Below are 27,686 nucleotides of genomic sequence, written 5' to 3'. Positions count from 1 at the left end.
ACTCTCCATATATACCCATCACTTTGGGCAAAACAGAAAGTTAAAAAAATAGGTCTGAAACAGAAGCCATACAAATAACAGAGTTAGCTGCCTCTCTTAACCCTGGAGCAAGTACCTTGCTAAGAGTTCCAAAGACCATTTAAGTGGAAGATCTTTACATCAGCCAAGTACGCATTGCTGACAGTCTCCTGAGAGTTACATGGGAGAGTTTGCATTGTGGAACACAAGCGCAATAAATTTGAGGATCTAAATTTTCTGAATGAGAAAAACCAAAAGCAAGAAGGAAGAGAGAAAAAGAAAACACACTGATAATGTCTGAAAACACAAAGTTTAGTAGGCTGTTAGTTTAGTAGGTGGAATATACCATAATGTATCTTAAATAAAATGTCCAAGGCATTACTAAACCCTTTAATACATGGTAAGATCAGTCTTTGTCATATAAAGTGAAAAAGGAAGAAAATCGAATACCTATGCAAGTAACACAGATTATTTAAAAAGAACACATTTCCCTTGTCACACTACTCTCTGCCACCTGTTCATTTCTTCCTTCAGTCTTCAGCAAAGTCCATGGCTATGTGACAGTGGAGGCTGGTCCTGTGACAAGAGCTAGCTAGACCTGTGCTGCTCGCTCCCAGGCCCAATGTATATGATTAATTAGTGACAATAACTATGATGAAGAGGACAGAGGAGATGCCCATCTCAGCCAGGATCCAGGAAGCAGCAGGGCCTACTGAAGGGCAAAGGGTGAGCTGTTGCTCTTCCCTGATCCTGCGTTCCCTGGCCTGAGGAATCCACCCCCCTGGTCACACTCTACTGTCTTCTGTTGTCCCTCCTGCCACTCCTCCACTGTCCTTTTCAGCTCCCACAGCAAAGGGAGAGAAAGTAGAAGGCACTAGGTTGCTGGGGCATGGGGACAGCGGAAGACGTGGAGGGACCTTGGTGTGATGGGTCCCCTTTTCTGGAGGCATAGTGAGTGGGGTGGGTTCTGGCAATGTGAGCATGGGAAGTCAACGGAGGCCATTGTCCTTGCTATGGATTCTGCAGCTGGGGCTGGAGATCTTAGCCGAACCTGTCTCCTACCTCCTGGAAGGTCAGCACTAAATACTTCCAATCCCTTGTGCTGGGGTGGGTGGGGCAGCCCCTACTGATGTCTTGACTATCTTCCTGGCTGTAGGGAAGGCAGCCCTTCCTTTCTGGTCTTCCAAAGGGCAGAGAACAATTGAATGATCTACTCATGCCTGGCTTTCTGTTCCTGAGGAAAACCAACCCTTGCCCATCACCCTTGGGTCTTATTTATCTTTCTCTGTCATTTTGTTACTCTCCTCTCCATAAGGAACAATTTATGGTTTCTCTACGTACTTTTGAAAATGTGGCAACCCAGACCAATCTTAAGATCGGTGGTAACACGACGACCTTGTGTTCTGCTTTCCAATGCATCCTACGTGATTTTTGTTTCTACTCATTTGTTGCTAAATGTGAAAATGACACGTTGCATGACTTCTTTTCACAAGCTATGACCTTGAGACATTTATATTGTTCACCTGTTTCTGTAAGGGCGCTGGTCTGCGTGCTGTCCCGTGTGCAGGAAGGCCTCTGTCCGTGTGTGTGTCACTGTGTCAGTAGAGACCAGGTGGAGGACCCGTGTCCAGAGAACTAGCACCTCTTCGGGACCTGCTCTGGAACTGGCGTGGACCCAGCGCCTTTCTGGGTTCCACCGTGGGCAGCGCGGGGCACAGGGCTGTCCAGGACTGGAGTGTCGCGGGTGCGCCCTCGCCTCGCAGGTAGTGAGCTTTGTGAGACTCACAACCCGAGTTTCTCGCAGGCAGAATTTGGTTGTGCGTATGCAGCCGGGGGCCGGCCACCCGCCCACCCCTGGAGCCCAGGCAGGCCCGCACCCTCTTTCCCAAGTGATGGCACAGGCCTGGAATGCGGCCGCCCAACAGCAGGTCCGGGTGGGTCCTGCCGGACTGGTTTCCAAGGTTTCCAAGTCACCAGCCCTCGAGCTCAGGTGACCCTGGGGAAGTGTGCAGGTTGTCCCTGGAGGAGGATCGAGGTGTCACAGGAGGGCTGTGGGGCGATCCTGGAAGAGCGGTGTGGGGTGACCCTGAGGGAGCGTGCGGGGCGCTGCCTGAGTCTGAGCAGCTCCCGCGTTCCCCTCGCGTTCCCCTCGCGTTCCCTTCTCCTTGGCGCCCAAGTCCACGAGCCTCACGGTCCTGCCTGGGCCCCCGCCCCGCACCTGGCTGCGCTGCGCGCACCTGGCCCGTAACCTCACCTAGGAGCACGGAGCCGGGGGCGGGGCCTGCCTTGACGTCATGGGGCGGGGCCGCGGGCGCCGCAGTGCAGCACAGGGGCGGGGCAGGGGCGGGGCCGGGGGCGGGGCCTGGGCGCGTGACGCGGGCGGGGCCGCACAGGTGGGCGGGGCGGAGCCGTCGCGTCCGCGTCCTCTCCCTCCGCCCTGGCCTGCGTGGGACGCGTACCTGGTGACGCCCTGGGCGCGCGGCCCTCGTTTATGCCGTTACGGGGTGACCCGGAGCGGAGATGCTGGAGCTGCGGTACCGCGGGGGCGACCCCGGGCCCGGGCCTGGGTTGTCGCCGCCCCGCGAGGGGAACGCCGCGGGCGGCGACCACGAAACAGAGAGCACCAGCGATAAAGTGAGGCGCGGCGGGCCGGCGGGACCGGGCGGGGGCGAGGGGATGCACCCCAGGGTGGGTCGCGACCCGGACGGGGGACCTCTGCGCCAGGCCTGGAAGCGCTGTGCTGCCGGCGCGATCTCTGCCCGTCCAGTCCCCGCGGCTCCAGGGCCGGGCGGAGTCGGGGTGCAGCCAGTCATCCCGGGGCTGCGGTCGTGATGCAGGGACCAAGTCGGGACTGAGCTCCAGACTTTCATCTCGGCGTCGCCTGGCCTGGGATCCGGGCTTTGGCGCTACCCAGGAGCTCGCGTCGCCTGACCATTTCCATAATGAACGAGTTTGCAGGTTGGGAACTGTCACACGTGAAAGGCATTGCTGTCTTCCAGCTTCTCGCGAGTTCCCGGCTGACCGTGCAGTTCTGCTGATAGATCTCCTTCCACACTCCCTCTGCCTGGCCTCCCATTTAGGAATAAGTAAAGCAGTACTGCGTTTCCACTCAGGGCTGGAAAAAGCCAGGTTATATTTGGTAGTGTCCTGGTGCAAGTAAGAACTTCCTAAGAAATGTAGGTTTAAGACCTTGTGAACTGATGGCTTAGGAAGTTGTGCTGGAGAAGAGATTGTTTTATAAAATCTTCTGTTAATATTTCATTTTATTTGAAGAGACTCAAAACACTTTATTCTTAGAAGCATTCTTTTTTGGAAGTGGATGCCAGTATTGCAGTTTGAATTACAGAAGTGAAGTGGGTTGCCCACGGTCAAGTTCAGTGCTTTTCGAAATAGAACTGAATTTTCCTAATTTCCTGTCTTACGGTTTGTATCATTACTGAGACTCTCCAGCAGTTCTGATTTGGGGAAGGTTCCACTTGAAAAGTTGATGAACTGGATGTAACCCAGGTTACAAAGCAGTGCTAGGAAAATATCACATAAGATCACGACACAGTAAACATAACAGCGATTTTAGGGCTAAAACTCTTTAAAATCAATGGGATGACACTTTCTTAGGTATCTTTGATCGCAGATGGAACAAAATTAGAGTCTGGGAGTCTGGGATAGAACATATGTGCCGGGGAATTTCACAAAACATAACAATTTCCAGCTACTGAACGTTGAAGTTACAAAGCTAGAAACAGTAGGCTGAGAATAGTCTTTGTGAAAACTGCCTTGGAAACTACACCAGAAATAGAATTAATTATGTTGGGATTTATTTTGTTTTAGCATTGGTATACTTTAAAATCAAGAAAATACCAGCTTGCCCATTTGACTTCCCTAACTAGAGGATGCTAACAAGCTTTTATTAGGACAAAATATGTTCTGGAAACCATGAATAAAATACCTTTGGAGTTAATTTTATTTTTTAACATGATAATGTATTCAAACTGGAAACTCCTTCTTTGGTGCGATTCGGCTCATTAGAACTGTTGTCTGTAGCTATCTGTGACTGGGTTACCTTGCTGCTTATTTATTTACAAATGCCATACTTTTGGTTTTGATTAATACATAGGCTGGATTTTGTTTTCTGAGAGTAAATTTGCCATATGTAACTTGTTTGGTTAAGGTGTCTCAGACAAGACTGGGTATACTTAGACCTTGCCGAAGTATTGCAATACTCAAGAATTCATCACAAGGAACCCTTGGCAAGCTTCAAGACATTGAACTCTATCCTCTGTCTGTCCTTTCTTATCAGGGCGTATGTTTGAATATGCCTATATTTCCAGGTCAAGGGCTATTTTAAGATCAACTTGCACTTTAGAGACTAGTTAATATTTGGTCCATTTAAAACATCTTAAGTGCCTTTTCTATTCAAGTCCCAGTAAAGGCAAAAGTCTTGGGGAATTAATAAGGTAAAAGAAGGAGGTATATTATACCCTGCTGTTACAGTACACTCCCATGCATTGCCATTTTGTGGTCTTTTTATAACGGTATTATTAACATGACATTCCCATTGTTCAGGACCCATTATTAAGGTGAGGGAAGGCGCTGTGCTCCAGAGAATTAGCAAGGGAAACAAGTGCTTCTTACCTGCTGGGGAATGTTCCAGATTGGTCCTTACAGTCAGGAGTGGGACTTGAAAGATGACAAGGAACACTTCCTCAAGGAATCCACCCCTATCGCCAAGACATCTGTGAGTTAGATTTATTAGACATCTGTACCCAGCTTATTCTTAGCAGAGAGGGCCTGGCTGGACTCCACTTGGACAATACAGGAAAAGCTTTAAGGGGGAAGTGAAAGTTGAACTTGGAATTAAATGATGCCTGGGAATTCAACCAGGTAGGCGAGGGTTGGAATAGAGTGTTCTAGGCAAAGGGTAGAGGAACTCTTGTCATGGGTCAGCACTCTAGGCACAGTAAACTGATACGAGTTTGAAAACCTGGAGCATAAACTGTGTTTGGGAGGTGGAGTTGGAAGCTTGAGAGTCCTTGTGAGATTAGGTCTCATTCCATAGACTGTGGGAACTCACTGGAAGGTTTTGCAGAGATGTCAGCCCATTGCCTTGGTCTGAGAAAAGTAATAAAATGGGAATGACCTGCCAAAAAAAAAGAAAAAAGAAAAAAAACAGACAAGAGGAGTTACAAATGCTATTGATACGAATTGCTGAAGGTAAGGGTGGTAGAGTTGGGCTTGAGAAAGAGAATGTGTATTTCAGATGATGCTAGTAGGACTTGGACTAGGGCCTTCGTGGTAAGACTGATAAAAGAAGAACCTTCTGGAAGATACATTTGGATAGACAACATATGAGTCTTTCAGGTAAGAAGCAAAATGTATTGGGCAATTGTTGAGGTTAGGAGTGATTGTGGGAGAGTTGGGTTGGGCAGGGTATGTTATTCTCTAACCAGTAGGTTAGAGAAACAGATCTAAATGAGACGGCTCCAGGTAGTGAAGGTTCATGCTGATGGGAGAGTTCAGGGCCAGGGTGCCAGCTTTTTATTAGAATAGAGAGGGAGAGAGAACTGAAGCGAGAGCTGTGGTATAGGTGCCCTTGTTTAGGGAGGGCCCTGGGATCTAAGGGAGGAGAGCTTGCTTGGGGAGCATCATCATGCTGCTTGGGAATACAGGCTAGACACAGAACACAGAGTTTAGCGAAAGACCTTATTAGAAGCCAGGTTTTAGGTCAAGGAAAGTGAGAGGTGAAACATTAGTAGGTGTTGTCAGGAAGCAGCAGCGAAAAGGAATACAGGAAAGCCAGCAGAAAGGACAGGAGGAGCAAGGGAAGATCTTCTCGGTGGAGGGAGGCACATGCTTGTGTGAAAGAAATTGGGAGAGTGGAGGAGCTGAGCGGGGCCGACAGGTGGGTCGTAGAGAAACCAGACATGGTGGAGAACACAGGCAGTTGGGGCGGCCAAGGAAAGACAAGAGGATGCGTTCCTCATCCTGGAAAAAAAATAATGGAAATGGAGGGTGGACACAGAAACAGTTTGGAAAGCAGAAGAGGGTATACTAAAGGCCATCGTTTTCTCGGTAGGCACTGGAGGGAGAAGCTACAAGGAGCTGAAACATGTTTGTAATGTCATTTTTAATAGGAGCCATGATATGAAATGAGCAAGAGGCAACTAACAGAGCCATCAAACCCAGTGAAATTCATTTACACAAATTTATTGTGTGCCAGATGAACACACTTCACTCAGCAGTGAGTAATAATAATTAATGCTGGTAGAGTGGCCTAGAGTTCACGGACTACTTCTCTTCTGTGTGTTTGGTCCTCATAATGACTGCGCGTGTAGGGACTATGCCCTTGTAGTAGCTGAGCAGGAGGGCTCTCAGAGTGGTGCAGACCCAGGATGCTGCAGGTCAAGGGCACCTAAGCAAGCAGGCCAGGGTTCACGTGGTCAGGGAAGTGGGCTCCCTAATGTGGGATGGATGAGAGGGATCAGCCTTGGAAGGGGATGTGGGACCCGAGGTTGCAGACTGAAAGCAGGGAGGGGGTGAGCCCTGCTGCTGCTCTGAGATTTGCCGTGTAGAGACGTGCAGTTTCTTTTATAATTATGCTAATAAACTTTAAGTTTTGCGGTGATTTAGATTTACAGAGACATTACAAAAATAGCAGTGTGTCCCTTTACCTAAGTGGTCACATCTTCCGTAACCATAGCACCTGTGTCAAAACTGAAGAAGTGAACATGGGGACAGTATTATTGACTGGACTGCTGACTTCATTCACATTTTACCAGTTGTAGGCATTTAGTCCTCCCAGATTCACTGCATTTTATCTACTTTTTATGTAAACCTCATTTTGTCTCTATAATTAATGCCTTCATTTTGTCACACTTCATTATGAGCTGTCTTGGTGTTGCTCATAAGTGTAACGTATACTCTTCTGAATATTTACATATAGGTCTAGGGCAGTGATGGCGAACCTTGTAGAGTTTTCCATGATACTAACAGCCCACTGCAGCATGCGTGCTGTAGGCTCACCACCACTGATCTAGGCCACTGTACACTTCTGGAATATCATGTAGGCTGATAGTCTCTGATTATTGATCAATCTTTAGTCTGATTTTCTATAATTTAGCTTTGATCATTTGCTGTGGTAGGACTGAGGGGACTTTCTCTTCCCTTTTCTGAAGGTCCTGTAGTTGACCTTTTAAAAAACCGACACCAGCATATGATGACATAAAATTTACTACTGTGCAGAGGGTCCCCACATGAAGGAAAGTGAATACGCCAAATCCTAGAGCATCCCTCTCCACACAGGAGGAAGAGACCTTGTAGGCAGCCCACAGGTGACAGGTGACATGTGACAGCCCATCAGGGACAGTTGTAAAGTCCTAGTCTTTTCCTTCCAGGGGTTGATTGTCCCTGATAGATAGGAATTCCAGGGAGGGTTTTCATGACAATGGGGTTGTCTTGGGAGGACCCCTTTTAAGAAAATTGAGGGAAAGCCCCTGTTACACACCTGCTGTTCTCATCAGTTTGAAGCAATCAGCCTACCAGTGTGGCTTATTTTGGGATGACTCTCCACCTAGCATATTTATGTAGTAATTATGTAATAGTACTTTTTGGCAGGAGGGCTGTCCTAGGGATTGAGCCCAGGGCCTCAGCCATGCTGGGCAAGTGCTGTGTCACTGAGCTGCATCCCCAGCCTTAATAATGCCTTTTGAATGCTAGCTTTCTATGTATCACAGCCCAACCCAGTGACAAGACAGAGCAGAATTTACAGCTTACCTCAATGTGGGAGAACACTATCTCCTCTTAGAGTGGGGAAAGCAGGGCGTGATTTAACAGAACTGGAAGTTGGTTGAAGGTGTGTCCTTAGATGCAGGGCCTTGATTAGGCTTGGGTAGGGACCACAGTGTTAGAATTTGGGATTTGTTTGCAATAGCCAGGCAAACATTTTGAGGGAAGAAGTTCAAAGAATCTTAGGACAGAACTACTCACTGGGGTTTTCTGTTGAAGAGTTGATGTGTCGTTCAGAAGTTCCTTTCTGTTCTTCAGAAAAAGTGACCTCCTTAAAAATTAAAAGTGACCTTCTGAGCAGGAGTTTCCAAGAATAGAAAGGTAATGCTGCTAAAGTCAAGTTCTAGAGTCAGGTTGATGGGGACGGTAAGCCTTGTGCAGGTGAGGGTGGTAATTTCTCACATGTTGTAGTCTGTTTTATATTACACTTGGATTTCTAAAGAACATCCTAGTGTTATGATGTGCATTTTAACCTACTGTTCATGATCTTGACTTTAAATAATTTATTTTCTTATTTTGAGACAGCTATGGAATGTCATCAACTGTATCAAGCTTTACATGTGCACTGGAGTGAACTTTTGAATGCAAGCAGTATTTGAGTATCGTAAAAGTGCTGGGGCAAAGTGGGATAATTTAAAGAAGTTGTTTTAAAATTGTAGAGAAAAATTATACACATAATGTAGTATGATTACTCTATATTTGTGTTTATGCATATGCGTGTTTGTAAAATAGATATTCATGTGTCTTTTCATGGATGGAGTAGCTAAGTACAAGGCTTTGAGAGATTTATTTTGCTTTATTCCTTGTTTGGAATTATGTTTTTAATAATACAGATTTTTAATTCAGTACAAGGCAAACAGGTCATTTAGATACTTAAACATGTTTTTCAAGGCTTGATTTGGTTCTGCACTTTGGGTTAGTGTTGGTGAGGTGCCTGCAGTAAGCATGGCTCTGCTGGGGTGTCAGTCACCTTCTTTTGTGGCTCTTCTTTATACTCTGTGTCCCTTGGGAAAAGAGGTGGAGCTGGGATTTGCCTATTGCTCAACAACTAAGTAGAATATACTAATATCTTGTATTGTGGATTCATTGCCTAGAATACTGTAAATTTTTTAGTGTAAAATAATTTACAGCCTGAAAAAATCCTTGCTTACAGTACCAGCCTGACTCTCTGAACAGTTGTGTAGACAAGGAAGATAGCTGTAGTTTACACTTAAGAAGACTAAAGTTTGAAAACCCAAATGCCCTGTTCACTAGTCACATTGCATTAGAGTTAGGATTCACCTTAAATTTTCTGACTAAAAAAATGTAAATTATGAAGTTAATTGAAACATTTACTTATGAACATTTTTACTGGTTGTGTGTGTGTGTGTGAGAGAGAGAGAGAGAGAGAGATATTTTGGAAAGATTTTGGATGAATTTAGTCTTTCTAACCTATGAAACATTGGCATTGAACAAAAGACTTTTGGGTGAAAACCTTAATTCTGTGACTTCAGGTACCTGGGTATAAATCAGACAAATATTTCCTTGCTTACTTTATGATTGATTAGGAGAAGAAACAATTTTTTATACCTATTTACACCTAGACTCATTTATGTGGGAAATGTTTCAGAACTTTTATTTCAAATGACATCACATTTTGAAGTAACTCCAGGAACTAATTTAGTTAATGGCTGCAGGGAAGCTAATAAATAGTTTCTTCTACCCTTCTAGGTTGTTTAGCTAGACACTAATTAAATTGCCATACAACAGATTAACAGAATGAAGAGCAGGTTTATATACATCCACATGCACATGAGTCCCACATAATGCCAGATGATTGAAGCTGGTGTAGCATCCTGAGCTACAAAACAGAAGGGGCCTTTGGGAGCAGGGCTGGCGGAGACCAGTTACCTAGGGGCTGGGGGGTAAGCTCTGGTGACTGAAGGTTGTCTTGTACCAATAATGTCTCCAGAATAAAGTGATCTGGGAGCCTCGCTCTTCCTGATACACACAGGTTCCTTCAAGGATTGAATGCCTTCAAGACAGGAGAGCTTTTCACTTGTGGCTGAGGCTGCACTCCCAGCTGAGGATATGTCGAAAAAGTGTATTTTGGGGTGTCTCGTCTTGGTCTCCTGCAGTCTTCCTTTGGGGTAGTGTGTCCCAGACCCCGACAGGACCAGTTGGTTGCCGAGCATCCTTGAGATCTGCTGAGTTTAGTTATCTGCCCAAATGTTTATTATTCTTTTCCAAAAACAGAGGTCAGTTATTTTTTATATCATTGGCATTGAATATTTGTGTGCATAAGACTTTGTCAGAACTACCAAGATTTTAAAGTTTCTTTTAGATATAAATGGATAGGCACAAGATGGGAGAAACAAAGTCCTGTCTTGTGTGAGGAACTCAGAGCATTTAAGCAGCTTTTTTCGAACCTAAAGGCCTGTGGTTCAGATTTGCATTTCTGCTTCCTGGCCTGGTTGCAGTTCCCTTCAGTGGCCGGCCCCATGGGCCAGAAATTGACGAGCTTGATGAAAGGCTGCTGAATCCAATCTCACATCACCTGGCTGGCCCAGGTGGGACAGCACAGCTTGGCAGCTAAGGCTGGGTTCACTGCCATCTTCTTGTCCCAATTAAGTCATTTCGATATGATGTAGCCCCATGGGTTGGCAAATCTTTATTAAAGCCACCTAGGACTTAATGTTTCACCTCAATATACAAAACTCCAGATCACGAAAGGAGATTAGGCCTTTGACTTTCAAGGTTGTGGTTTTTGTTTTCTTTTTCCACCCACTTTCATTGTTTGCTCTCAAATTGTCTCAAGAGAGAGGCTTTGAACAACCCTGTGGGACACTATTCATGTATAGTTCAGCGTAGACAGTGCTCCCTGTGATTCTGCATAATAGATCTCTTTGTATCAGTTTATAAATTGCATTGATACCCAAGGAACACCTAGGCATCTACCACCTGCTCACCTTGGCGACATCCTCTCACTGCTTGAATTTTACAATTACTGTTTCTTTCCTTGTCTTGACAAATTTACCACATATGTTTGTATACTAAACAGCCTATTTTTTCGTTTTTAATTTTTCATAACATACATAAATGATCTTCAATATAGCTAGCATTTAGATTTAATAGTTAGGATTTGGCTAAATTTGTTTTATCCTACTATGTATATCTTTGCAAATATTGCATTGGTGAACCATTTGAAAATAAATTGTAACCAGGTGTGGTGGCACAGGCCTGTAATCTCAGCACTCAGAAGGCTGAGGCAGGAGGATCACTGCAAGTTTAAGGCCAGCCTGAACTACACAGTAAGACCTTGTCTCAAAAAAAAAGTTGTAAGTTAAAAATAAGTTATAACTTAAAAATAAGTTAATAATTATGAAAATAAGTTATAAACATTATAGCCATTCACTTCTAACAGTAAAGCATGTATCTCTTAAAATATAGACATCCTCTTACATAGCCATGTGCCTGCAGTTTCTGCACCTTGGGTAAACAGCTGCAGGAGGCTCACTTGTGCCCAGAAGTTTAAGACCAGACTGAGCAATGTAGTGAGATCTCTCTCTCTTTCTCTCTCTCTCTCAAAAAAAGAGAAATCATATTCTAACTTTTATGGTTGCCCCCAAAATGTCTGTCACAGTCCCCCAGCCCCAAGATCCCAGCAAAGTTGACCTGTTGCCAAAAGTATTCAAGAACAGGTTCCATTATTCTTAGTTCACTTTTCTTAGCCCTGAGAAAGTGCCACTGCCTATGGAGAGTGAACATTAATTAGACCTCCAGTGAAGTCAAATCTGTGATCAGAATAATATTTCCTCAATAATATTTGAGGAAAACTCATCAATTTTCTGGATTTTTCTGTATTATCCCATGGTTTTTTCCTTTATTCCTAATTTAAAATATAAGACTTATATCTTAATGACAACATAAGACACAGTGCCATTTTAATGTATAATAGAATGGCATATTCCTGAAGAAAGGGTGCAATGAGCCAACAATTTGAAAAAGTCTTTAAGCAGCCCTTTAAATTAGATAGGATTTAAATATACCCCTAGCATTTTAGGAATGGCTGAAGACAGTAAAGCGGCGGTGTTGCAAACTGCAGAAAGGCCTGATTTTTCCAGTGAGTTCAGAGATGATAGCCATCATCCCTTCATGCACACTGAGCTTACGCAGGCACAGCCATAGTTTAAAGCACCATAAATTATTGCCTGACAGTTCTGGAGGTCAGCTGTCTGCAGTCCTGCTGGACTGAGGTCAGAGTGGCAGAAGGACTATTTCTTTTCTCTTTTTTTTGGTACCAGGGATCAAACTCAGGACCTTGCACTTGCGTGGCAGGTGGCGTAACCACTGAGCTAAATCCCCAGCTATAGGAGGACTATTTCTTCTTGGGGCTTCTGTATTTCCTTGCCTTTTCTAGCTTCTAGAGGCTACCTGCATCTCACAGCCAGTGTCCCCTTCCTCCATCCTCCAGACCACCATCTCCAAGCTCAGCTGTCTTCAAATCCCCTCCTCTGAGCCTCTTGTCACCCTCCTTGGTGTTAAGGACCCTTGTGATTATATTGAACCCACTTGGATAATCCGGGATGATCTTCCCATCTCAAGGTCAGCTGGTTAGCAACTTAATTCTGTCTGCTGCCTTAATTCTCCCTTGCCTTGTAACATAGCATATTCACGGGTCCTGGGACTAAGACGTGAGCATCTCGCATGGGTGGACAATTGATGTGTCTTTACAGGCTCCCTGAAGGTTTTCTAGATATTATATGTAAGCCGGAACCTTTAAGGATAAAGAGGCACTAGCCAGGCTACTGTTAGGGACAGAGAAAGTGTTAAAAGTAGAGGGAGCTCCATAGCAAAATGTTGAGACTCATTCACACTCTGGGGATGGCAGAAGGTCTGCTGTGTGTAGCATCAGCTGGCAGAGTGGTATGGTGAGAGCCACAGCTAGGGAGCAGAAGGGAGCTGGGTTGGTGCCTTGGACTGGGAGGTTGGACTTAAACAGTGAGGTTTCACTGCTGGGTTGCCTCACTGAGACTTGCCTTGGGCTTGTGCCATGGAGGCCCACTCAGCTTCTTTGTGTCCAGGCACTGCAGATGTGATGCCCACTCCCAAAACTATCCCCTGTGTCAGGTGGTCCAGGTACTCTCTCCTACAGGGCTATGGAAGAAGTTCAAGTTTGAGGGAAAAAAGGAGGCTTCATCAATCGTAATTAGTATGTATAGGACGTGGTAGAGGTGCTGGTCAAGGAGGTGATGAGACTTCTGCCTATAAATACAACGTTGCTATGTGCCTTGACCCTTTGTCACCATCAGTGAGGTCTTGTATTCCTATTGCCCCACTACCATCCTGCTCTTCACTTAAAAATCTGCTTATTCAGTAGAAAATAAATCCAGCATGGATAGAGTCAGCTCCTTCCTCTTCTTGGAGAGAAAAGGAATCTACACCTATGTGGAAGTAATGAAGAAATGGACAGGAGATGCTGAAATCAAGAACACAGCCTAATGTTCTTTCAAGAAAGAACTATTCAGTTTTCAGGTTTTTTAAGGCCACCGAGTCATTTCAAGCACAGAGCTCTGTGACCCTTGCTTGTTTCCTTTTGCTTGATAGCAAATTTTAAAGCTGAACTGAAATGCAAGGATCGGTGTGGGTATTAAGGAACCCACGGTGGAGAAGCTGACTGTGCCTTTCTCTCTGACTTTGTGGGACATCAGGGGTGGAAAGTATGTGTGATTTAGTATATTTTGCCTGGTTGAATCTAAACCAATGGCTACTTTCATAGGTTTAGAGACTTCTGGTAGCTGTCATCTTGAATGGGTTGTATCCTTGGTAACCTGGTCCCCATGCCCTCGTTCCTGTCCTTTCCGGCCCCAGTATTGCACATTACCTGGGCCTTCGTTCTTGGATCTTGCCTCAGGAGTCATCAAGAGCTATCGGTGACCTTCACTAAACAGAGTGCACTTCAGCGTCTGTGTCAGCTCCTATGAAAACTGCTACCAACTGGTGGTTTAAGTAGCAGGCATCTATTTCTCAGTTCTGGGGGCCAGGTGTGCAAGACGAGGATACTGCCATTCTGGCTGCTGGCAAGGGTCTCTTCCTGATGTGCAGATGGACAGCTTGCTCTGTCCACACGTGACAGAGGGATGGATCGTCTCTCTTACGCTCTGTACGGCACTAATTCACTCAGGAGGTCCTCACCTTTAAGACCTAGTTACTTCCTAGAGGACTCACTTCCCAACACCAGCTCTTCCCAGTGGGGAATAGCGACTCTGAATGTGACTTTCAGGGGGATAGAGATAGTCTATAGCAAGCACAACTTGGTAAGTTTTGACAGATATGCTATGTACCTATGCCACAAACCTATACCTTGTTACAGTCAAGATAATGAACATTATCTTTCATCATCGAAAGTTTTCTCTCATTCATAATCCCCTCTTCATCCCTGGGTACTCACTGATCTGCTTTCTGACACTATAGACTGAGTTTATGTTTTCTGGAATTTTATAAAAATTGGAATACTATACATACTCATATTCATAAATATATCTATATGTATATGAATGATGTACATTTTGTCTGGCTTTTTTTTACCAGCATAATTTAAGAGTCATCCATGTGGATTTATAGTTCACTTATTTTAATTACAAAACTGTAATATTCCACTGTATGGAAGTAACACAGTTGGTCCATTTCCCCATTGGACATTTGGGTTGTCCATAGTTTGGACCTATTACAAGTACAGCTGCCATGCACATTTGGGTATGGTTATACCCAAAGGGGTATGGATACATTTATTTCTTGAGGTCATTTGGTGAGTATATATTTAATGTTTAAGGAACTCCTAAACTATTTTCCAAGGTGGTTATACTATTTTATGTTCCCACCAGCAGTGTAGAAGAGTCACAGTTCTTCCACATATTCTCCAACACTTGATATGTTCATTTGTTTTTAAATGTTAGTCATTCTCATAGATGTATGATAGTACCATGTTATGTTTTGGTTTTCATTTTCCCAGTGACTCATGATATTGAACATCTTTTCATGTGCTTATTTGCCATCTGTGTGCTGCCTTTGGTGAAGAATCTCTTCAAATATTTGCTCATGTTTTAAATTGGGTTGACTGTTTCTCCTTACTGAATTTTGAGAGTCCTCTATGTCTTCAGGATGTAGGATGTAAGGCCACTAACAGACCATTACTAGATATGTGACTTGCAAATATCATCTTAGAGCCTGTGGCCTATCTTCTCATTCTCTTAATAGCATTTTTTGAAAATCAGAAATTTTAATTTTGGTGAAACTCGTATTTACCAAATTTTTTCTTTTATGAATCATGCTTTTGCTAATTCTTATTTTTAAGAACTCTGCATAATCCCCAAGGTCCTAGAGATTTTATGGAGCTTTAGAGTTCTATAATCTGTTTTGTGTTAAATTCCATATATGGTGTGAGCATGGATCAAGGTCCTCCCACACCCAATTGGGGCAGCACTTTCCCTCGAATTTCCTTTGCAGTATTGTTGAGAAGCAATTGACCATAAATGCATGGATTTACTTGTGGATGTTTTATTTTGTCCTATTGATTATTTTATTTTTTATGCCAATATGACACTGTCTTGATTATTAATAATTTTATAAGAACTTTTAAAAGAACTTTTATACTCTTATAAATCATTCAACTTTATTATTTTTTCAAAGTTGTTTTGGCTCTTTTGTGTCTTTTATATTTTCATATGAATTTTAGAGTCAAACTAAATTTCTACAAAAAAAATCCTGCTAGGTTTCTTACTGGGACTGTGTTTAATCTCTAGATCAGTTTGGGGAGAATTACCATTGTAACCTCCTTTCCTGAATGATTTAAAATCCCAGCTACATCATTCAGAACTGTGTAAACCCAAGGGCTTTGCTTAACATCTCTGAGCCTGAATTTTTCTTCCTCTAAAATTGAGGTAGAAATTCTTTGGTAATAATAATAAAATAGGTTAATCAATATTTGTAAATTGTTAGGTACTATTTTCTCTTTTTTTCATTTATACTTTAGCAAACATTTAATGGATAGTGAAAATATAAAGCGTAATATCATCAGTTAAACCTTTGTTGTTGTTCTGGGGATGGGTTCCAGGGAGTCCTGGGCTAGATTGCCAGTTCTTTTTTATTTTATTTTGAGCAGGGTCTCCTAAATTGCCCAGGCAGCCCTGAACTCACGATCCTCCTGCCTCAGCCTCTCAAGTAGCTGGGATTATAGGCAGGTGCCAACACTTGTAGCTCTAGTTTTTTGGGTTTTTTAATGGGCTCATATTACTTCTGTTGTGGGTTTTGTTGTGACATTTTCATACACGCATATAACATATTTCATCTTGCCCCTGTTTTCTACTTTCACTGTAGGAACTGGATTTACAGGAAGTTTTACCCAACTTGAAGACATAATTCACCAGGCATGTTTTTACTTTAACTTGACAGTTGTATGAGAGCAATGCCCTCTACACAGAAGAGCTCGTTTTGCATAAGTGCAGTGAGGCCTTGACCAGGGTGACTTGCCAAGCTTACAGAGCAAGAACAGTGAGAGCTCCTTGCATGATCAGAAATGTCACGGCCAGTTGGCAGATTCTGTTCACCCAGTACAGTGACTACTAAATACTGGCCACTAAACAAGATCCTATGCTGGGCTCTTGGAATTTAAGAATGAGGCCAGGGATCAGTATTTTCTCCTCCCAAAACTTGGGGACACAGAGAAAATACAGACAAGCATACATCACTTATTTTAAAATATTTATTATGTAGTTGATTGTTTACACGTTTAGTTTATTGAGACAGAGTCTTGCTGTGTAGTCCAGGCTGGCTTTGAACTCACTCTGTAGCTCAGGTTGGCCTCAAACTCACAGTGATCCTCTTGCCTCAGCCTCTTGAATGCTGGGATTACAGGTGTGTACCTCCATCCCTGGCTCCAGACAGATCATTTCAATGAGACTGATAGGTAAAATGAGGAGAGTTCTGGAAACACAGTTGAGGGCTGATTTGGAGCACTGAGGATTAGGGAAGAACTTCTAAAGGAAATGGCTTTGAAGCTGAAGTTGGTGAATGGCACACAGAGGTTGGGGAGAAGGTATAGGAAGAAGAGGGAGAAACGGGATTCTGTGCTTTGTACCGAGGGCACACATCCAGATGCAAAGGAGAGCGTGGCACCAGCAGAACACTGGGCACTGGGCCAGAAGAGAGGAGTCCCTCGTAAACGAGTGAAGTGCTGTGACTCAGCCCTGGTAGTCTCCCCGGGAGAGTAGAGACCAGAGAGCAGTTGGGAACATTGCAGAGGCTTTCAGATGGCAGGGCTGAGGCCAGGGGAGCCGGGAGAGGGGCCAGCAGCCATCAAGCAGGGGAGGGGCCAGTTTCTGACCCAAGCAACTGTTAGCCAGCTTGATCCAGTGTCTTCTCTGAAGCAGGGCGTGAGAAGGAGGCTGTGGGTTTGGCACGGGAGAAGACAGAGGCTCGCTTCTGCTGGAGTTTTGGTGACGTTAGGGAGATCGCCTGGGAGTGGCTTGTTGGAGACAGGGATGCAGTGGCAGAAAGGGAGGCCATGAGGCTTACGGGTCAGGAGCCCAAGAGGGAAGGAAGGGCTCCAAGAACCACCTTTAAATGATGGGCTTGACACCTGCTTTGTCTTCCTTCAGCACGCGCAGTGTCTCGTGGATCTGCTGGTCCATCAGAGCCTATTTCTTCTGGCCCCCTCTGCTGCTCAAGGCCAGTGTCTTTTTAACCTATGCTATGCAGGGTCTGCAGAAATGCAGAAGAACGGGGCCTTGCCAAGAATTCTAGGAGTTGAGTAACATTGCTCTAAAATGCCACTACTTAGGAATTACCTTTGATTCTGTAACCATTAGAATGACACTGAAGGAACCTGGTTAAATCTTGTTTGTGTTTGTGTGTGTGTGTGTGTATGTGTGTGTGTTCCCCTGAAGGACATGAATGAAGTCGAAACCTCAAGCTTCAGTTTAGCACCTGAGAGAGCACAGTGTGTAGCAGGTGGGGACAGAGGGTTGTGGCGTCACCTTGCTGCCGTGGGGACTTTGCCATACTTTGCAGGACACTTCAGTGTTTAGAGGAGCCCAGTTCAAATTCTAGTTCATTGGCTCTATTTTACTGAGTTTCCTTGAGGCAGAGTGGTTTGCCTTTTGTCACGCTGGTATTTGGAGGAAGAGGTGGAATTAATACTGGTAACTTGAGACTCCTGGTGTGTCTTTTGGTGGCCTTGTGACCTTGGAGAACCACTCCCGTTAGTCACCACCTCCGTACACACCTTGAAGCACTCGGGGTTGCTGAAGGTGGAGAGAGAGTGGCGGGGAAAAGAAGCAGATGTGAGATGTTCCTTTGCTCCAGATGTCGGGGAATTGTCCCACCCACCGAGGTGGCCTGACACCAGCGTGGGCTGTGTCCGCCGCCCCTTGGCTGCACACTTGCCAGTCAGCGTCTCTCTTGACACTCGCTGATCAGTGGGAAGCTGACATATCTGTCTCGTGTGTTACTTCTGGCACAGTGACACATTTAATTTCATAACCATTTAATGAACAAGTTATAGTTAGTAAATTAAACTTTATTACTGTTTTCTGAACTCGAAAAAATATTCCTCAAAGGCTAGAATCTTACTCAGTAGACCACCTAATGAGGAATTAAAAAATTTGATCATAGTAATAGCTTACTACTGCTTTGAAGTTATTAAGTCTTTGGCTTTATTATAAATGCTTCCTTTTATCAGTAGACAAACAGTGAAAAGTGGTAATGAAGTTTGCCAAAGCTTTGGCGCTAATAAGAGCAGAGTTTGGGGTGAGCCTTTTCACTCCGTTTCTTCCTTCTGAGCCACTGTCTTTACTGAAGGTTGCTGGGGTGAAGGAGCCCTAGGGTGTGAGGCAGGGAAGATGTGGGCATGGAGACCGGCTTCAAAACCAAGCAGTAGACGACATCTGTATTTGCCATGCTGCCTGGGCCATGTTGTCCTGGAAACCACACGAGAACCACCTTCGTCTAAAGGCCCGGTGCTGCCTGCCACCCTCACTCATACTGCCTCTTACATGTGCTGTTCAAAGTCAGTGTGGGTTTCAGACGTCTTTTAAAAGTCTCACCAGTAAAATAAATGCTTTTGACCATTGTTTACTGTCAGTAAATAGAAATGATGTCTATTTGGCCTGCTCCTTTTGGGGTCAGTCTTTTGAGGATCTAATAAAAATGATAGAAGTTAAAGTGGTTAAATCAGCATGCACAGAAGGGTATGCTGTGTAAGATATTCTTCCTACTGTCCATGCTTTGATTGTAATCTAAGGAGACTGTGAATGCTGATCCAAATCTACACAGAAATACTGTGACTGCTTTTTCTTCAATTAACCCAAAAAACAATAGATAATTGATTCTTTTGATATATTTCTGATTGAGGGACTGTATGAGTTGCTTTATAGCTTGCATTCAATCCTTTATGTTGAAATTTTAGCGAAGATAATCAAAACTCTCCTAACAGGAATAACTCAGATGTTCAAGAAAAGTTAATTGCTGTCTCTTTGTTTCAGATTGCATGACTGAATTTTGACACGCTGGGCAATAAAACAAATGCATTGGGAAACATGTACTTTAAAAAAAAAACTATTTTGCAAAGCAATTTTCTTTTTCTTGAATTTTAGGAAACAGATATCGATGACAGATATGGAGATTTGGATTCCAGGGCAGATTCTGATGTTCCCGAGATCCCGCTGTCCTCCGACCAGACCCCCGAGATCCTGCAGAAAGCACTGTCTGGCTTATCCTCAAGGTCTGACTGGTGGGAGCCGGGTCTTGGTGCGCAGGTGCCCCGAGGTTATCCCTCCCTTGAGATCAGTTTGGGGACCGTGAGAGAGAAAGCTGATACTTTTTGACTGCACAGTATGTGAGGTGCAATCCTAAGTGCTTGATGTATACAGCCCTTAGTTTTTTTATTGTGGTTTTAACTGAGCTTAAAATTGCTCCGCAAAATTCCACAGTACTTTACCATCATTTTGTATTTGTGCTATGTCTTTAAATGTTTAATGGCCACAACAATTCAGCCAATTTTAATTTAATGAATTGTATGCTTTAGTAATATTGTTACAGTGGAATGGGCCAATAATAGTCCAGGTTCTTGTGTATGATGAGGGAAGAATTACCACGTGTACACATAATCATAGGTAGCAAGCAGCTACATTTATTGAAGATTACAGGAAGTTGTGCTCAGGGGGTATCTGTGCCAGCAAAGGTATAACACAGACCAAGAAAGGTGCCGGGCTGACAGAAAAGCACTGCACACAGGTCAAAAGCACATAAAAGTATCCACAGCAAAGAAAAGGGGTGAATAAGTCAGGCTTTCAGGGTTTAAAGGCCAGATGTCTCTGCCCTAGGTTCCTCCCATGAATGTCTAGGTGTGACTGACAGGAACAATCGACTGGATCCTGAACCATCTTAGAGGCTCTGACCACACATGCTCATCCCGGAATTCACAGATCTTACTATATTTATGAGATGTAGTACATATTTATGAGCCTGTAATAAGGTGAAAGGAGAGTAAAGGTGACCAGAAGGTCAGGCTAGAAGAGCCTGTGCACCTGTGTGCTTGCCTAGAGCATTGACAGCATCTCCTAAGATCTTGTTATTTTGTTCTCCACCTCTCTTAGGACGGTGGAAGCAGGAATAACCGGAGGGTACTGTCTGGGAGTAAAGGGAGGGAAAGGAATGACTCCCTCAGCTCCATTGTCTCGAACTCTATTAATATGAATTATAAAAATTTTTAAAGCAAAATAATACGTTTTATTCAGATTAGTGTATGATATGTTACATAGTAATGACAGTGTTTCCTGCTCTTTTTTGACTGATACATGGCAATAAGTACATTTTATACTACATCTCAAGAGCCCCATTAATAAGTATTTTATCTGCTGTAAAAATAATGGGATTACTGCGTGTGGCATCCCCTGGCTTCTTTTCTGTTTGATGCTGTCCTGTGTTCTTGGACACAAGTGCTAGATGCAACTTACTACCTTGATTTTACTGCCACAGGTCATAATCTGCATTTTGAAAATAGCGGGTCTGGTCATTTCTAGAAAATTCTGTGAGTCTTTCTCTTTTTCGCTTTCAGGGGTGAACTATTCTAGGAGCATAAGGAGAGAAATGCACTGAGACTCAGCTTTCCTGCTGTGCTGCTCACAGCCCAAGCCCCCTCTGTGATTCCAAAGTGTGTGGATTTCTTCCTCCCAGAGCAGGCAGCGGGCAGTTCTTTCATAGACACCTCAGGGTGGGGCTCTGACCCAGTTACGCCTCACACAGTCAGCCGGAGGTAGCCTCATGTCCCTGTTTTGGGGGCACAATCTCCCTTCAGATGCCTGTCAGATGCCTCCAGAACTTATGGCCAACTGGTCACAACTTGGGGTTCCTACAGCTACACTTTTGCCTCAGTTTATTAAAGCAGTTCATAGAATACAGGTGAACCCACACTTCTAGTTACCGGGTTGTTATAAAGACTCTTTACAGGATAATGCCAAGCAGGCAGAAGAAGAGGTCCCTGGGCTGGCTCTGAGGAAACTCTTAAGCCCAGGACCTTTGGGGCCCCCCTGCCCGAGCACACACCCCAGGCTGCGTCCTTGTCACCAACCTGCAGGCCCCCGAGTGCCAGCTGCAGGGGCTCCTGGGCCCTGTCCCACTGGGGTTTCACAGGGACTCCCTCAGCACAGGCCACCGTGGGATGTGTGCTGGGACACTCACTGAGGGGACCCAGCAAGGGTGGCTGTGCAGGTTCTTTCCCGGTGGCCACCTGCACAGTGTCCCCTCCTCCCAGGTATGGTCAGGAGCCCTCTGAGATGGGGGTGTAGCATCTATGGCCGGCTTCACCACACAGAGGGAGGGAAAATTAGAATGTAGGTTTAGTTTCTGTGCCCTGCCTTCAGGAAGAGAAATTTACAGTTTCCATGCCAGTGTTAGAAAAACAGAGCAGATGATAGGGTTAGGAGAAGGAGAGGAGGATTTTGCTTTGATGTCTGCTTCTGAGGCATTATTCTAGTCATTTAGGGAATTATATACCTGAGCTGTGGATGTAAAGCAAAATATGTGTATCATAATGCCTTAAACATATTAGAATAAATTGGCTCAAAGCAATGTCTTCAGATTTTTTTTCCTTTGAGTCTAGATTTTTTAACCAGTAGGACAAATCTGTGCTGTCTTTTATTGAAAGCAGGATTATTACTTTAATAGTTCGTGTTCCCAGTTGTTTTCATAACCTAGTTCACAGGGGTCCCTTAGCTTTAAAATCTCATCAGGTCTCTCTCAGACCTGAAATGTTTTACAGTTGATGTTCTGTAAGGACGATGGTTTATTCCTGTGTATCACTCCCAAGGGGATCTTCCTTCCTCAGTCAAGATTTCTTTTCTGGCATAAAGTAACAATAGCAAATAATAGTAGCGGGTATTCATAGAGCAAATATAAAGGGCTAGGTGCTGCACCAGTGCTAATATCCCCTCCTGGCAGCCCCGATACACAGTTACAGTCCTGCAGCTATTTTGTAACTGAGGAACTGGAGGCCCAGAGATACTGTGTCAGGGCTCACGTAGCTACTAAGTGGCAGAGCTGCTTTCAAACTGGCACTGGGACTTTGATACCTGTATTCCTACCTACGCTATTTAAGAGAGCTGTTTTTTTAGAAACAGAACAATACATAGTCTAACACCCAAGCAAGTGGGGCCTATTCCTCCTGACCTGGAGAGGTGGCCCTGGCCCTCCTTGGAGCCCTCCTCCAGCTGGTGTTTGGCTCTGTGTGGAGACAGTTTAGGTCGCCATGGCAGTGGTGCTGCTGTTGCTGCTGGCAGGTAGTAAGTGGAGGACAGGCACACTGCGGGATGTCACAGAGCAGCCTCTCACAGCACAGGGTGATGTGGCCTAGAATGTTACTGGTCAGTAAGGCTGAGAGACCCCTGAAATATCCATGGTGACCTTTTTGGTACTCTTGGACCTTATGGTGCCTTCCTCCTCCAGAGAACCCGCTCACTCCTGCCCACACCTGGGGCTCCAGGCTCCTCTGTCCCTCATGGCCCCCACTGTCCTGGACCTGACCTCCTGAGGACCCCTCTGTGTCCTTAGGTGAACTGCTTTGCACCCACCCAGGTTCCTGGTGACTGTGATGCTTGTGCCTCTAGGAAAGTAATTTCTAAAAACTTTTCATTAACATTAAAAATTGAAACAACTCCCTAGCTGTAATAACAACATGACATTTTATACCACATAGCATTTTGAACAGTAAGTGTGTAACCATTCAGGAGGAATATTGTGTGTGTGTGTGTGTGTGTGTGTATGTGTGTGTGTGTGTGTGGTGCTTGGGGTTGAACTCAGGGCCTCATGCATGCTAAGCACATGCTGTACCACTGAGCTGATCGCTGGACCTAAGATGATCACTTTTAAGGATGCTGAGTCTTAATTATGAACTTTTTCCCCTGTAAATTTCATTTCTAGCACATGAATCCTGGGGTCATTGGGCTGGGATGAGTTCCTTTGTCCAGAACCCCCCGAAGGAGCACTGGTGGGATGAGCTGGCTGTCACATCAGGGCTTCCCCTAAAGTGACTGCTGTAGTGAGGCAAAGGAAGCCAGGAGTTCTAAGCTCAGAACCAGACCATCTTGTCTTCAGCAGCAGTGGTCGCCCCTCCCCACATACCATTTTGAATCCAGTGCTTCTCCTCTAAAGATGAGTTTCAGCTGTAAGTGCATTGTGATCCCCAGGGTTCACATGTGGGAAACTGAGTCCCCCATGAGACAGGGCTGAGGGGTGAGGCCCGATAAGAGCAAGAGCACCCTCATGAGTAGATGAGCATCACTGAGTGACCTTGGCTCCTCTTGCTTGCTCACAGTCTTGTCCCTTCACCCTGAGCTGGTGCAGAGCCTCACCTGTGGCCACACTTTGATGCTGGACCCAGCCTGCAGACTGAGAGAAGCAAACCTCTGTTCTTCATAAGTTACCCAGCCTGGGACATTCTGTTACAGCAACAGAAAACAGTTTAGGACACAATATCCATGGACATATCTATCTGTTTATCTATCTGTCCATCATCTATCTATCTTCTGTGTGCTCAGGCATTCTTGGGAAACTTAAGAGCAGAGCCATTTGAATGACAGCAGGGGAACAAATCCTTGTTCTTGTGTGTGTGTGTGTGTGTGTGTGTTTGTGTTTGTGTTGTGGTGGGGGGTTTCAGGAGCAGGAAAGACAACCAGATAGAATATGTTTCTCACAGGCTCAGGTTTTCAGGCATCATGAAATGTTGAAAAGTGCTATGAAGAGAGTGGATTTCCTGTTGAAAGTCTCTGGGTTGCAGCGGCTCCCATTTCCTGATGCTCCAAGTCAGGCCTGCTGGCCGCTGGCCGCACCTGTCAGGGACGGTTTCTCGTGGTTGGAAGAGGGTCCCCCGGATCCTGCGCCTGAGGGTCAGTTCTAAGGAAGAGCTAATACACATCTGGCTTTCATGCAGATGGGACAGGAGTATAATCCATGGCTGGCTTAAGGGCCTTTATTTGCTCTGACTAGCTTTATGACTTAGCCCAGTTTCCTAATCCATTCATTAATCCATAAACAGTTCATCTGTGAAACTAAATGGACTCTTGTAGCTAGAGCAGAGTTTACTCTATACCCATTTTCTACTTTAGCCACGAAGCTTATGGTCACACAGAAGCAGAGAGGGAAGTGAACCTGGGTACCTTGTGAAAAGCATTGGAAGCTAGAAGTAGTGTGGACTTATGCTGTTGACATTTTAGATCCTTGAGTGCAGAAATGGCATGATAAAAGGGCTAAGCTGGGCATGGTGGCACACCCCTGTAATCCCAGAACTCAGGAGGCTGAAGCAGGAGGATCGCTGAGAGTTTGAGGCCAGCCTGGGCTATCTAGTGAGTTCAGGGTCAGCCTGAACTACAAAGGGAGACCCTGCCTCAAAAAACTAAAAAAACAAACAACCCCCACAGCATATAAGCCATGTGAGACAGTGAGTAAAAGCAAGAAATATAACCACTATCTTATAAATGGATGACCTCAGCTAATGTTTCTGTTGCAAGAGAATAAGGACATAAAACACATATATGTATTAGTACAGTGTTTGCAGTACATGAAGTTTACATTCATCTTGGAGAATAAAGGTTATTATTTGAATTAATAAAAATTATAAAAATCTTGAAAAACAGCAACAATCTTAGGATCAGAAATCATCGGTATATAGGTGCATTCAGAATTTTTTCTTTGCTTTTTTGAGGGAGTGGGGGTGGGAAACTGGGTTTTATGGTGTTGCCTGAGCTGGTCTTGAATTCCTCGGCTCAAGTGATCCTCCTGCCTCAGTCTCCTGACCAGCTGGGACTTTAGGCACACTCCGCCATGCCTGGCTTTAAAAATCACAAGATGACTTTGGAAGTCTGGATTTTTTTCAAACAGTCACTGCCAATATTTACTGTGATGTGGCCGCATAGGAATGATGTTGTTAGGGTACTTTTGGCCTTATTACTGAGAATAGCAGTGCGCTGTCAGGTTGCCTTGGTTTTGTACTTTTGTTGTTTGTTTTTTCCGTTCTCTAGAACAGCCTGGATTAAAATCCTCCTGAGGTTGGCTCCAACCAAGCTTAGTAATTTTCTGAATATTAAGGATATTTTCACTTCAGTGGGGATGAAATGGGAGGTTATGTTGGTGTGCAGGAGGGAGACCCCACCCTAGACAAGGAAGGGCCAAGGACAAGAGCGTGCTTTTCTCCTTGAGGCTCTGCCCCTAGTGAAAGTGCGCAGACCTCGTGCTTTGAGCAGCAGTTGGCAGCATGCTTTGGTCTGATGGTGCCCGGTGCCCGTCCTGAGCATGCAAGACCATCCTCCCCCATTCACTGAAATCACTATGCATCCAGACTCAGTGTCAAGTTTCTTTCATTGCTTTTTCTCACAGGCAGGCTGTGCTGCCTGCATCTCCTAAATCCTCACTGTCTCCATCGTGTCCTGAAGGACTGAGGAATGAGGGTAGTCTTTTCCTAGGGCTTTAGCCCAGGCTTGCTCTCCACTTCCCTTGACCCTGTTGGAGTGTGGCTTTCGGACCCAGTACCACCTCACCTGCCAGCTCAGCATGGAGTCCCTTTCCCAGGGGTACAAATTACTTGATTTCCTTGCCTCACACAACTACAGTTTAATTTCGCTTTCAGTGAACAACTTGTACTGTTGCTTTTGTTCCTTGTGGTTATATAACATGAAGTAAGGCACTCTCAAGGAAGGTGGGGACAGTTTTTCAGTCTGGCAACTCAATTCTAAAACCCACAGAAAGCTTTCAGATCACATGAAATACTAATGTTATAAACATCTTCCTCGTAGGTGGAAAAACTGGTGGATCCGTGGGATCCTCACCTTGACTATGATTTCACTGTTCTTCCTGATCATCTACATGGGGTCCTTCATGCTGATGCTGCTGGTGAGTATCTTGTTTTCCAGACGTGCCCTTTGCCTGGTTTCTCGGCATTTACATGACTGAAAAAATGTGAACATGTCATTAAAAAGAAGGTAATCCATAGTTAGTGACTGCAAATTCAGTTCCTTTAAAGCATCCTCTGGTTTGTGGCATGATCTGGACTCATCTACACAATGTCCTTGCAGAAGAGACCAAGTGCAGATAAACACATCTGCATGTCACTGTGGCTAAGGTGGGCCACCAGGGCGGCACTGGAGATTGAGAGAGGCTGTGGTCTGTGGAGGTGGTGAGGGTAGAGGATGGAGGAGCAGAGGAGCCACCCTGGGAGTCTGGGATCTTGTCATTACAGCAAGTCCAGCGAGTCATGAAGACAAGTTAGTTAACTAGTGTCTTCGAGACAGCTGCTGTGTGCTAAGCTTTATACTGTCTGGGGGAGGAGCTGGGAGACCTTCCAGAAGCACTGTGCCGAGCACCTGAGCTGCAGTGTGAAGGTGATCAGGAGTCAGAGGCAAGTGGGGAGCCCAGGAAAGGAAGGGTCCCCACAGACCTAGGGGTTCATCTCCTACCTGAGATGCAGTGACGGAGCCAGGAGACAGGTGCGCTGCTGAGTGCAGCCATCAGACACCTCTGGGCACTGAGCAAGATGCAGCAGGGAATCGTGGGGGCACACTTTCATCTGAATCGTGCCCCTTGCTTTGTTGTTGTTATTACTGCCCAATGCTGAGCTGGAAAGGCAGGCAGAACCATCTGCTTCCCCAGCCTTAGCCCCGCTGCAGTGGCAACCTGCACACCGGACCAGCTGAGCTGGCCTTTCCATGAATTTGATATTGTCTTCACTCTCTCAGTTCAGCCTCGCTCATACCCACCTCCTTGTTCTCTGGCTGTGCTTGCCCACCTGAAAAATGAGCTCCCTCCCACTCAGCATTCCTGCTCCGTACCCAGTCCTATGGAGAGCACATCAGCTTGTGGGCAGCGTGGCGTGGTTTCCTGTTAAGTTGTAAAGCAAAATTAGACCTAACACAAAGTGGTTCTTGAAAGTGCCACAAAGCCTCTTTTGCTTTTATTTTCATCTCGTTAGTTTTGAGCTACTTGGAGATATCAAGGCAATGAAAATGAGTAAGATATTACTTTCATAGCTTGGTTAATTTGCTGATATCTTAAAGACTTTTCTGAAAAAATAGACGTTGATAGGACAGAGTGAGTGTGGGCAGAGGATGAGAGGGCAGCTGGGAGCGCAGTGGTGGGGTCCCCGGTGCCCACGCCTCTCAGACCCTGTTCCTGCCAGGCCTGAAGCCACTTGACCGGCCTGGAAACACCAACACTTCAGAAGCTGCATGCAGAGCCCTTGTCGGGGCTGCCTGGGGAAGAAGGCACTGGGTGGTGTGCAGAGTCCAGGGAGGCTTTGCACAGGCAGGAGCCTGAGGGCCTGGAGACTCCATCAGGCTGAGGGTCACGGTGAGCAGGGTCCCAGT

General features: G+C 45.2%; 1 protein-coding gene across 3 annotated transcripts in view; it reads left to right on the top strand.

The window, feature by feature from the left end:
* Nucleotides 1-2,411: 2,411 nt before the first annotated feature.
* Cds1 (CDP-diacylglycerol synthase 1) overlaps nucleotides 2,412-27,686 on the top strand; it is a 64,301-nt gene continuing 39,026 nt past the window's right edge. Inside the window, exons 1-5 of one of the 3 annotated variants that reach the window (XM_021250300.2) lie at nucleotides 2,520-2,652; nucleotides 5,276-5,376; nucleotides 6,150-6,256; nucleotides 19,431-19,558; nucleotides 26,121-26,217. In XM_021250300.2, coding sequence (XP_021105959.1) covers nucleotides 6,236-6,256; nucleotides 19,431-19,558; nucleotides 26,121-26,217 — 246 coding nt within the window. In that variant the 5' untranslated portion in view covers nucleotides 2,520-2,652; nucleotides 5,276-5,376; nucleotides 6,150-6,235. Of the gene's footprint in view, nucleotides 2,653-2,690; nucleotides 4,754-5,275; nucleotides 5,377-6,149; nucleotides 6,257-19,430; nucleotides 19,559-26,120; nucleotides 26,218-27,686 lie in introns of those variants that run through there. The other 2 variants (XM_021250299.2, XM_004872340.3) reach the window with 2 other exon arrangements.

Source organism: Heterocephalus glaber, unplaced genomic scaffold (assembly GCF_053883595.1).
Source record: "Heterocephalus glaber isolate CG9 unplaced genomic scaffold, H.glaber_assembly_v1.0 deba00001698, whole genome shotgun sequence".
Taxonomy (NCBI): Eukaryota; Metazoa; Chordata; class Mammalia; order Rodentia; family Bathyergidae; genus Heterocephalus; species Heterocephalus glaber.
The sequence above is the reverse complement of the archived record's forward strand: the minus strand, read 5'-3'. Positions and strand labels throughout refer to the sequence as shown.